The following is a 12,820-nucleotide window of genomic DNA, read 5'->3' as shown; positions in this document are numbered from 1 at the left end:
TGATGATGTCCATTATCTCTCATAATTTGCTGCATTGAGATCTTGCAAACCCTATGGCCTATGGCAAGCAAAGATGGCTCAGCAGCTGCGAAGTCCTTGAAAGGCCTGCTTGCACATCTCAAATCATGGTGCTGCCACACCATGAATCTATATGGCCAGGTAAGAAGCCAGCTTTTATTTAAATAAAAAAATATATTTAATTTAATCCAAAAATAGATGTATTTTCACTAAAAAAATTAATAAAATAAAATTGATTTCATACGACTCTTCTGGGGATCGAACCCAGAATCTCTGGTTCCGTAGACCAGCGCCTTATCCATTGGGCCACAGAGTCGACAATACTTGTGAAATTTAAACACACTAAAATACCTTAGTCATTTTAATACGATAATGGGATTTTTAATTTTCTTTCGAAGATGTTAATAAAAAATACTAAACTAAGCAAATCTTTTGCTGTTTTTTGATATATTCTTTATTTATCGACCTTTAGTCTTCTAAGATTCTAAACGAATGCTTCTTTTCTCATAGTCAAATAATTGTTATCTTATAATGTTTTTATGTGTGATTTAAAGGTTTGAAACCTCATTAAAAATCTCATGGAATAATATAACCTAACTTTGTGAAAAGTATTCTTATGATACTATAATAATATATGATTAAAATAAATAAATTGACATTTCTGTTCTTTGTTGTAAAAAATCAAAGTAGTTGTTTTATTAAAATTCACTTTCAAATATATTTTTATTCTTTACAAGAATACATGTATTTATAGGGAACTGACCGTAAGGAAATCTGAGGGCGGCATCACATATACAGCGAAAGAATATATCCCTGAATCCCTATAGATCTTTATGAGAGGGTGAAGGAGGTCTAGCGACCTTCTTTCTAGCAGTGATCCACACAGTAGGGCTACGACGATGCTCCTCAAAACTCTAGGCCTGCTCTGACGAGGAGAAGGGGAGGAGAATAGGAGAGGCAACCAAAAAGGCTATATAGCTCATGAACCACTAGTTTCCTCCTATTTATAGAGGTCCTCTGTCAACTTAACCCTAATGGATCATGTCCTATTAGGTAGTGGATCTCCATCCGACTACCCAAGCCTATTAGATTATTATATCTCCATTCAATAATCTCTCATAGGTTCTTATTGGATCTCATCTATAGAATCCAATAATTCATGGGCTTATTGGATATCCAATAAGATATGGGCTCCAGCGGATATCTCAAATCTGAACCTCTACTGATTGCAATACCTACTATATGTGTGTGACCCTCTACGCCGAATATCAAGTTGGCCGTGAATCATACATGTCAAAACTCCTTCTGGCTCAGTGAATTATTATCTCCATAATAATTCACTCAATTCATAAACTGTGGATGTACTATGCCACTACGTCGCAGTCCCCAGATGATATAGGGGAATCCAATCCATTAGACCAGTCTATCCTCGGTTATCGTATACATATAGTCTCTCATCTATCTAATATCCCAGAGATTGTATACCGGGCATGGTGCTATCAGACCCATACAGTTTCTACTCGAGTCTCGCTCTAATCGGATTACCTCGGAGAACTCTTTCTCTTTCAATTCGAATTATCCTAGCTAGAGATTTGTCTAAGCAAGAACACATGAGATATTTTTCTCATAATACCGATAGTGGATGATCCTCTATTAATAGTTAATTATCCTCGTAAGGTTGGCTACCACTCCCGATGACCGATTGTGCTAGATCTGGAACCTCCAGACCTATAAGTCTAGTATAAAAGAATAAAATACTTATACAAGACATTCTTGGTGCCTCAAGTCTAAGGACCAGAAACACCACTAGGACTATGGAATCGGTGTCAGACAATAAGATATCATCAACCATCTAGCATTCCGTAAGCATATCAATCAATGAACTCATTCTCAAATGAGCACTTGTAATGTATCCCTAGTGTCCCCACACGAGTAGCTATGAGACCAACTGCATCCATTATATAGATGAGTATACAGCACACCGACTTATTCGATTATCTTGATGTCTGTCTCTAGTAACCTATGACCGGGATTATTTAGGATTTATGTTTAAAGGTGAATCGATCTCATTATCATGATCTCATCACGATCTGATTCTCATTATATAGATCCATGGACATTACAATATATTCAAGCTACAAACAATATAAAGTGATAAAATATCAAATAATAATATTAAGCAAAAAGACTGCGTGTTAAGTTATACGTGTCATCACTAACGTAATTGGCTTCTAGGGCACCTATGACTAGCAATCTCGTACTTGACCTAAAGTCGATCACCTATGTGTCTGATCCCCATCAGACCCTTGTGATGCTTAAAGACAATATGTGATAACGGTTTTGTCAATAGATTTGCAATGTTATCTTCGGATGTAACTCTTTCCACTACTACATCTCCTCGGCTCACATTCGCTTTGATCAGGTGGAACCTCCTTAGAACGTGCTTAGACTTCTGATGAGATTTGGTTCCTTCGCTTGAGCAATCGCCTCGTTGTTGTCACAATATACGGGAATAGGCTCCTTGCTAGTTGGCACGACGCTCAGATTTGTTATAAATGTCTTCATCCAAACTCTCTCCTTTGTTGTCTTTGCCACAACAATGTATTCCGCATCTGTAGTCGAGTCAGCAATAGTATCTTGCTTGAAACTCTTCCAGCATATTACTTCTACATTTATGGTGTACATATACCCCAAATTCGACTTGCTATCAATGATATCGGACTAGAAACTCGAGTCCGTGTAGCCTTCAACCTTGAGGCTATTACCTTCATATACCAGTAAAAGATCCTTAGTTCTTCTCAAGTACTTAAGGATACACTTTACTGCTTTCTAGTGCTCCAAGCCTGGATCCGTCTGATACATGCTTGTGACACTCAGAGCATCTGCTTTATTAGGCCTCGTACATAGCAAGACATACATGATATATCATATCATTGAGGCATAAGGTATCCTATTCTATCGCTGAGGCATACATAATATACCCTATCGTGACACTCAGAGCATGCACTATACATGTTCAATAGGTAGGAATATCGTCAACCTATCACCAATAAAAAGTTTTGAATAAAAAGAAACAAATGGTTCACTGCTAAAATTAGAGTGTCATCATGATCCATTACCAATAGTATCTTTTATTTTCATTCCGAAGACACAATCTCTTGTGACATTTTCCGTGATCTCAATGTTCTTCTATCACGTTTGCATGAATTTGCCTAATAATATGTTATGCGGGCCTTTTTAAACGGCATGTCATATACTGTAGAGGTGAAGAGTTTAAATTTAGTTCGACTTCTTGTATTGCACACAACAACAATCTATTTTTCAACTTTTGTACAGTTACATGCAGTTGTGAAAGGCCATAACAATGTCAGTAACAAGTAGCGAAGATCACGCATCACCACCCTTCAACTGCCTGCACAGATCACCCTCTCCATCTCCTTCCTCCTCCTCCGCCCTATAAGAAGGCCATGAACGAGGTATCATCCTTCACCGACTTCCTCCTCACCCTCCTCACTATAACAAGGCCAATCCTTGGTGAAGTAGGTGATCTCATCCTTGGCTTACCTCCAACATGGGATTCCGTTGCTGGCTTCTCGTCATCACCTTCGTCCTCTCCATGGGCTTCCATTGCGAGCTGGCCGGAGCTCACGGACGACGGCAGCTGCTGCAGAGCCTCGAGCCTCCGGATGACGACGTGTGCACCGCCGTGGTGAGCCCTCAGGGTTACGAGTGCCAAGAATATGAGGTAGCCGAGTGCAGATAAATGTGGATGGATGGATGATTGATGCGGGCATGGCATGAGTGGTTGAAGCTTGCTGCGTTGCGTCCCTTGCAGGTGAAGACGCAAGATGGGTACATACTGACCATGCACAGGATCCCACAAGGAAGAGGAGGCGGCAGCGCGGGGAAGAGGCAGCCTGTGCTGCTCCAACATGGAGTCCTCATGGTACGTTTCCTCGAGCAATCTGCATGTGTTGCCATGCATGCATGTACGTACAGTACGTTGTCGTCTTCGTCATTCTTCTTCTGATTATTGACGCATGATGGATGAATGATGGCAGGACGGGATGACATGGCTTCTGAATCCACCTCAACAATCACTGGCTTTCGTACTTGCAGACAACGGATTCGATGTCTGGATCACACACGGCAGGGGCACCAGGTGGAGCCGTCGCCATGAGTCTCTCGATACATCAAACCCGGTTGGTCATCTTCTCTACAATGCTGATTATGAAGTCTTGAGCAGGTTCATCATCCTGTTGTTGTCTCGCAGGCTTATTGGGCGTGGTCATGGGATGAGTTGGCCAGCTTTGATTTGCCTGCCACTGTGGGTTTTGTATTCCGGAAAACTGGGCGGAAGCTGCACTATGTTGGTCACTCCATGGTAGGAGACTTTTCGTACTTTAATGCCAAACATGTCATTCTTCCTTCCACTTTGAATTACTTTGCATGTATGTTCTGCTACTTACTGCCACCACTACAACTACAACAACTGACTGACGTTGGATGATGCTACAGGGAACTCTGACAGCTCTATCAGCATTCTCCGAGGGGAAGCTGGTGGATAAGATCAAGTCAGCTGCCCTTTTGACTCCGGTGGCCTATCTGACTTACATGACAACTCCAATCGGAAGAGCTGCAGGCAGCGCATTCTCAGGAGAAGTAAGAACGAGTTCACAACACTCTTTGAATTTTTCTGTCATCAAGGGGGGGGAGGAAGCTACATCACAGTATCTTCTTCTAATTTACCTACGTTCAGAGTTGTGTCATAGCTTTCTTGCTTTTTCTTGCAGATGTTGGGAGCACTTGGAGTGGGAGAATTTGATCCTAAAGGGTACGTAAACTAACACATCCCTCTTGTTGTTGTCAAAAGAAAATGTGCTGACAAAAGCATCAGAGGCCTTATCAACATGACCGACCGACCATACATTGAGTGATGTTATCGTTAAAGCTCTTCCTTCTAATTCAACTGTCTTCCCTAATGGATAAGCAGGGCAGTCGGAACCAATTATTTGGAGTTCGTCTGCGCTATGCCGGGGGTGAACTGCTACGACCTTATGGCATCATTCACAGGTACGCACAAATTATTCCGCTGATAATATTCCGCCCGCAACATATGTTTGATTTGACTTTAATCATATATGTGTTTATTATTGTAGTCTTTCAATTAATTTACATATGTGTAATGGCTTTTCCTTCCTTATTCTGCACTCACAAACACACGCACACACACTCACTTTGGATGTAGGGCCAAACTGCTGCCTCAATTACTCCACTGTTGACATGTACTTGAAGTATGAACTCCAGCCGACATCCGTGAGGACACTCGTCCATTTTTTACAGAGTCAGTCAGTCTGATACAAATCCAAAATATCATTCATATACTTGAGCTACTTAGATTTCTTTCTCACAAAAGAGTATGTAAAACTTTCTTTGAGCACTCACAGCGATCAGAAGTGGAGTGATAACAAAATACGACTACGGGAGCAGTATGGCCAACATGGTTGCGTATGGGCAGAGCAGCCCACCCGAGTACCACATGCCCAACATTCCACACCACCTGCCGCTGCTGCTCAGCTACGGCGGCGGTGACATGCTGTCGGACGTCAAGGACGTGCAGCTGCTGTTGAAAGATCTCCGCAACCATGACGCCGACAAGCTCGTGGCTCAGCTGGTGAAGGAGTACGCACATCTGGACTTCGTGATGGGGGTGAATGCCAAGCAGGTCGTCTACGACGGCCTCATCGCATTCTTCGGCAAACACAGTTGATGGGCTTCTTCCCGGTGCGGTGCTTAATTATAACTATACGCGATTGCTGTTGACTGGACATTCTTTGTGTACTCACTCTGTGGGCGATTCGTGTACAAAGGGAGGCGAAAGAGTAATAAATCATATATCTCCATATAATAAATCATATGTCTAACCAGTCGAATCACCATCCATGCTATATCCCTTTTCCACCGTTTTGGCTTCCACTAAGTGGTATCGCATCCGATGCCTCGTCAATCGAAAGAATATCTATCATAACACAACACGAGTAGATTGGTGATAAAAATGGGTTTGTCTCTAGTACTGTTGTTGCTACATGTCTTCTTTGGTGCGTGTGGAGGGTGAGGAATGAGTTAGTTTTCCAATAAAAATGCATGTCGGTGTATAGTATTTTTTTATAAAGCTATTGCTTCTACCTTGGCAAATGACATCGCCAAATTGCTTGACAGTCTTAGGTAAGGTTTAATTCAAAGATATGTTTCTTAGTATAAGAAACCAAATAAGAAAAATCATATAAGGAAAATCATAGAAAAGTTTTTTAACTCTAAAAATCTTAAGGCTCACCTCTCTCTAAAAAATAAGGGGTGTGCCCCCATCTAAAGTGTAATAAAAAAAGGCCTTTAGCAAAGGAAAAAACACTAACAAGATGGCGGTCCATAACATAGCAACGTTGCTCGACCTTACTACCTAGATGACAATACTAGCCTAATAGATGAAGACGTCATAGGCTGGATGCAAGCCTAAAATAACCCAACAATGAATATTGAATGAGGAAAGAACATCACATTAAGGGAGAGAGAGAGTCGTCTCCATCCGAGACGTATAATTACAAACAATACATTGCTGAGCGAAACATTGCAACAAGGAGTCGATCCTTTCAAATTGAGTTTCACATTAACATTCCCTCCTATGAAGGCTTGATCAGTGCTAATGTATTAGACTAATGGATAGATCAATTTGATACTTATTTTAATTTATATGACTATGGCAGTGAGGATAGGGTGATGCTTGAGTGACTCGTGTTGACCAAACCTGTTCACATGGTTGAAATCCTATCTTTGAAACAATAACGATGAAGATATGTCATGAACATAATTCAAAAGATTCATACGAGAAGAATTTTACCCTATGGGGCATCACAAAAAATGATGAAGGAGGTGACTCTGCATATACTAAGAAAGGGATCAATCCTTGCAAGAATACACTACTGAGTTTTGACAAAAAGTAGTGGCACTCAAAATTTCCCTCGATAACCACTTCTTCCTCATGTTCCCGCAACCCAAAGCTCCTTCCCAAAGCTTCATATAACTATTGTGAGAAGTCCACAATGCTGACTACCTACTTCACAAATTCTACCTATCGAGAGTATCGATGTGTTGTCTAGACACAATTTGTTTGTGAGCACTGAAAGATTATAGGTCATACATGGGAGAAGTACTAAAAGGATCTTTCCAAACTCTTAATGAATAAGTGAAAGAAAAATAATCAAAATTGATGTAAAGCGATCACTATCGTAAGAGATGATCAAACTGAACTACCACCTGTTTCGCACTCGAACAAAAGGTTATAGACTCAAATACAAGCCTCAAATCAAAAGTTTGAGAAGTACTCACTCTCAAGATCCAAGTGAAATAGGAGATTATAAATGCGATCATTGGCATTGAATTCCAAAAGAATTTCATCTCGATAACTCAATGTAGAGACTTGGACACAAGATTGCTAGTGCCCTACAAGCCAATTATGTGAGTGATGACACGTATGACATGATACGCTTTCTTTTTTTATATATTATATTTTAATTTTTTATCACTTTATATTGCTTGTTGCATATATGCATGAATATATTGTGATGTCCAGGGATCTGTGCAATATGAATCGGATTGTGATCACGATAATGAGATCAATTCACCTTTAAACACAGATCCTAAATAATCCTAGTCATAGGTTACTCGAGAGGGACATCGAGATAACCGGATAGACTAGTGTGCTGACTAGTGTGTTGTATACTCGTCCATATGATAGATGCAACTAGTCTCATAGTTGCTCATGTAGGGATACTAGGGGTACAATAATGTGCTCATTTGAAGAATAAGTTCACTAATTGATCTACTTACGGAATGTTGGATGGCTGATGATGCTTTATTATCAAACAGTGATTCTGTAGTCCCAATGGTGTATTTGGTTCTTAGATTTGAGACACATTAGATATCGGACTTATAGGTCTAGATGTTCCAGATCTAGCACAACCAATCATCGGGGGTGGTAGCCAATCTTACGAGGGCTATTGAATGTCGATAGAGGATCATCTGCCCTCGATGTCATAAAAAGAATATCCCATGTATTTTTGCTCAGACAAATCCCTCGCTATGGTCATTCGAATTGAGAGAGAGTTTTTCGGGAGAATCTGATTAGAGTGAGACTCGAGTAAAAACTATATGGGCTTGATAGTACCATGCTTGGTATATAGTCTTTGAGATATTAGACGGATGAGGGACTATAAGTATAGGGTAACTGAGGATAGACAAGTCCAATGGATTGGATTCCCTTGTATCGTTTGGGGACTACGGCATAGTGGCCTAGTACGTTCGTAGTCGATGAGTGGAGTAAATTATTATTGAGATAATAATTTACCAAACAAGAAGGAGTTCTAACCAGTATAATTCATGACTAGCTTGATATTGGGCTTAGAGGGTCACATACATATGGTAGGCATTGCGATGAGTAGAGGTTCGGATATAAGATATCCGTCGGAGCCCCTATCTTATTGGATATCCAATAAGCCACTGAATTATTGGATCCTATGAATGAGATCCAATAAGATTAAATGAGAGATTATTCGATAGAGATCCACTAATCTACGAGGCTTGGATAGTTGGATGGAGATCCAATAGGGTTAAGTTAACATGGGACTCTATAAATAGGAGGAAACCAAAGGTTCATATGCTAGAGCTTCTCTTGGTTGTCACTTCCTATTCTCCTCTCCCCTTCTCCTCCTCAAATAGTAGGCTTGGAGATTCGAGGAGGATCGTCGTAGCTCTATTATGTGATCCACCGCTAGAGAGGAGAATACTTGACCTCTTTCACCTACTCCTATAGATCTGTAGAGATTCAGGGATATACAATCTCCCTAGGTGACACAATCTTTCATATACGTACTTATTAGTTTTGTAAATTTTGTATACTAATCTTCGCACGATGACAAACATAATTTATGAGAAATTTGAGTATTTTTGTTTTATGTTCTTCCGCTGCACATGTGATGTCGCCTCTAGATTTTCCTACACAAAAGTCGTAGGAAACTTTAGCATGAGCAAAACCTTGGAGAACTTGTAATGATATGTTTATTAGCCCTAGATGTAGCAGGACTTGGCTCAATTCATGTGAGGATGCATCCTTTGTAGCACTTCAAAACCAACCAAACGAAAATCGGGGTTGTATACTCCATTATCCATTCCATCATGATCATGGGAGAGCATATCTATGGACTTCTTAAGAGGTCTACCTATGATAAAACGGTGACACAACTATCTATTTGTGGCGATCGATAGGTTTTCAAAGATGGTGGGGCTTATGCCTTACAAGAAGACAATAATCAGAGGAGTAGCTCGATTATTCTTCTAACACATGTGGACACACTTTGACCTTTCAAGTTCAATCGTGTTAGATCATGACGGGCATTTCTTGAGCAACTTTTGGAGTTCACTTTGGACCACTATAGATACTAAATTGAAGGGGAGCACAGCCTTCCATCCATAAGCTTATGGCCAAACCGAGGTAGTAAACCACACTATGGTTCATCGCCTTCGAGGATACAACTTTGACACCTAAAGAAATGAGACGAAAGCTTACCATACTATTAGTTTGCTTTCAATAGGGTAGTGCATAGTTCTACTAGTAAATCACCATTAAGAGATATGCTTGGTGGAATATGTAATGCATCATATACTGTAGAGGTGAAGAGTTTAAATTTATCTCAATATTTTTTATTTCACACAACGGCAATCTAATTTTCAATTTTTGTGGAGTTACATGTAGTTGTGAAAAAAGGTCACAACAACAAACCATTAACAACAACAACAACAACAAAATTAGACCAACGGAATATGAAAATTATATGACTTTTTATGTCTTAAAGTGTTGATAGAATAAGATTTGGGTGGATTAAATGCCAGTTTTTGAGAGCTGTTAACACGTAGCGAGAATCACATATCACCACCCTTCAACTGCCTGCACAGATCATCCTCGCCATTTCCTTCCTCCTCCTCCTCCGCCCTATAAGAAGGCCATGAACGAGGTCTCATCCATCATCCACTTCCTCCTCATCCTTCTCCCCGTAAGAAGACCAATCCTTGGTGAAGGAGGTGATCTCACCTTTCGCTTACCTTCAACATGGGATTCCGTTGCTTTAACTGGCGTCTCGTCATCTTCTTCGTCCTCTCCATGGGCTTCCAGGGCGAGCTGGCTGGAGCTCACGGAAGACGGCAGCTGGTGCAAAGCCTCGAGGCGGCGGATGATGGGGTGTGCACCGCCGTGGTGAGCCCTCAGGGTTACGAGTGCCGAGAATATGAGGTAGCGGAGTGCAGATAAACGTGGATGGATTGATGATTTATGCGGGCATGGCATGAGTGGTTGAAGCTTGTTGCGTCTCTTGCAGGTGAAGACGCAAGACGGGTACATACTGACCATGCACAGGATCCCACAAGGAAGAGGAGGCGGCAGCGCGGGCAAGAGGCAGCCGGTGCTGCTCCAACATGGAGTCCTCTCGGTACGTTCCCTTAAGCAATCTGAATGTGTTGCCATGCATGCATGCATGCAGGGTACGTTGTCTTCTTCGTCATTCTGATGATGATGATGATGATGATTGACGATCGATGAATGATGGCAGGACGGGTTGACATGGCTACTGAATCCACCTCAACAATCGCTGCCTTTCGTACTTGCAGACAACGGATTCGATGTATGGATTACACACGGCAGGGGCACCAGGTGGAGCCGTCGCCATGAGTCTCTCGAAACATCAGACACGGTTGGTCATCTTCTCTACGTTGCTGATTATGAAGTATTGAGCAGGTTGTTGGTATGATTGAGCATCATCCTTTTGTTGTCGGGTAGGCTTATTGGGCGTGGTCATGGGATGAGTTGGCCAGCTATGATTTGCCTGCTACTGTGGGTTTCGTATTCCGGAAAACTGGGCAGAAGCTGCACTATGTTGGTCACTCCATGGTAGGAGACTTTACGTACTTTAATGGCCAAACATGTCATTCTTCCTTCCACTTTGAATTACTTCGTATGTATGTTCTGCTACTTACTGCCACCACTACAACTACAACAACTGACAGACGTTGGATGATGCTACAGGGAACTCTGACAGCTCTATCAGCATTCTCCGAGGGGAAGCTGGTGGATAAGATCAAGTCAGCTGCCCTTTTGACTCCGGTGGCCTATCTGACTTCCATGACAACTACGATCGGAAGAGCTGCAGCCAGCGCATTCGCAGGAGAAGTAAGAACGAGTTCACGACACTCGATTGATTTTTCTCATCAAGGGAGCTACATCATTCATTATCTTCCTTTTTAATTTTCCGACGTCCAGAGCTGTGTCATAGCTTTCTTGTTTTTTTTCTTGCAGATGTTGGGAGCGCTTGGAGTGGCAGAATTTGATCCTAAAGGGTACATAAACTAACATATCCCTCTTGTTGTCAAAAGAAAATGTGCTCTTCTAATTCAAGTGTGTTCCCTAATATGGATAAGCAGGGCAGTCGGAACCAAGTTTTTGGAGTCGGTCTGCGCTATGCCGGGGGTGAACTGCTACGACCTTATGGCATCATTAACAGGTACGTACAAATTATTCCGGTGATAATATTCCGCCGGCAACATAAGTTTGGTTTGAATTTAATCATATATGTATTTATTATTGTAGTCTTCAATTAATTTACATATATGTGTATTGGCTTTTCCTTCCTTATTCTGCAACACACACCCACACACTCACTTTGGATGTAGGGCCAAACTGCTGCCTCAATGACTCCACTGTTGACAAGTACTTGAAGTATGAACTCCAGCCTACATCCGTGAGGACACTCGTCCATTTTTCACAGAGTCAGTCAGTCTGATACAAATCTAAAATATTATGTATACCTTAGCTACTTAGATTTCTTCCTCACAAGAGAGTGTATGTATACTTGTCTTTGAGTACTCCCAGCATTCAGACGTGGAGTGATAACAAAATACGACCACGGGAGCAGTACGGCCAACATGGCTGCGTATGGGCAGAGCAGCCCACCCGAGTACCATTTGTCCAACATTCCACACCACCTGCCGCTGCTGCTCTGCTACGGCGGCGGGGACATGCTGTCGGACGTGAAGGACGTGCAGCAGCTGTTGAATGATCTCAGCAACCATGACGCCGCCGACAAGCTCGTGGCTCGGCTGGTGAAGGAGTACGCACATCTGGACTTCGTGATGGGGGTGAATGCCAAGCAGGTCGTCTACGACGGCCTCATCGCATTCTTCGACAAACACAGTTGATGGGCTTCTTCACGCTGCAGTGCTTAAAATTATAACTATACGCGATTGCTGCCGACTTGACATTCTTTGTGTACTCACTCTGCGGGAGATTCATGTACGAAGGGAGGTGAAAGAAAAATAAATCATATATCTTCGTATAATAAATCATATGTTTAACCGATCGAATCGGCATCCATGCTATATCCCTTTTCCACCGTTTCAGCTTCTACTAAGTGGCATCACATCCGATGAGTCGTCGTCAATCGAAACAGTATCTATCATAACACAAGTAGATTGGTGATAAATCTGGGTTGATCTATAGTGCTGTTGTTGCTACATGTCTTCTTTGATGCATGTGGAGGGTGAGGAATGAGTTTGTTTTTCAATAAAAATGTATTTTGGTGTATATTATTTTTTTTATAAAGCTATTGCCTCTACCTTGGCAAATAAAATGGCCAAATTGCTTGATTGTTATACGCAAGGTTTATTTCGAAGATAAGTTTCTTATAATAAGAAACCAAATATG

The 12,820-nt window shown here is 41.6% G+C and overlaps 1 protein-coding gene and 1 non-coding gene across 2 annotated transcripts; one reads left to right on the top strand and one right to left on the bottom strand.

Annotated features, from left to right (window-relative positions):
• Positions 1–261: 261 nt before the first annotated feature.
• TRNAR-ACG (transfer RNA arginine (anticodon ACG)) lies at positions 262–334 on the bottom strand. Its single transcript has one exon. It is a non-coding gene; the product is annotated as a tRNA-Arg (tRNA).
• A 3,255-nt stretch (positions 335–3,589) lies between these two features.
• LOC135616411 (triacylglycerol lipase 2-like) lies at positions 3,590–5,913 on the top strand. Its single transcript, XM_065115605.1, has 9 exons — positions 3,590–3,763; positions 3,854–3,964; positions 4,080–4,220; positions 4,292–4,402; positions 4,537–4,680; positions 4,812–4,852; positions 5,012–5,091; positions 5,267–5,362; positions 5,466–5,913. The coding sequence occupies exons 1-9, from the start codon at positions 3,590–3,592 to the stop codon at positions 5,786–5,788; spliced, it is 1,221 nt and encodes a 406-aa protein (XP_064971677.1). The 3' UTR covers positions 5,789–5,913.
• The last annotated feature ends 6,907 nt before the right edge of the window (positions 5,914–12,820 follow it).

This window comes from Musa acuminata, chromosome BXJ2-7 (genome assembly GCF_036884655.1).
Source record: "Musa acuminata AAA Group cultivar baxijiao chromosome BXJ2-7, Cavendish_Baxijiao_AAA, whole genome shotgun sequence".
NCBI lineage: Eukaryota > Viridiplantae > Streptophyta > Magnoliopsida > Zingiberales > Musaceae > Musa > Musa acuminata.
This window is presented reverse-complemented; position numbering and strand designations above follow the sequence as displayed.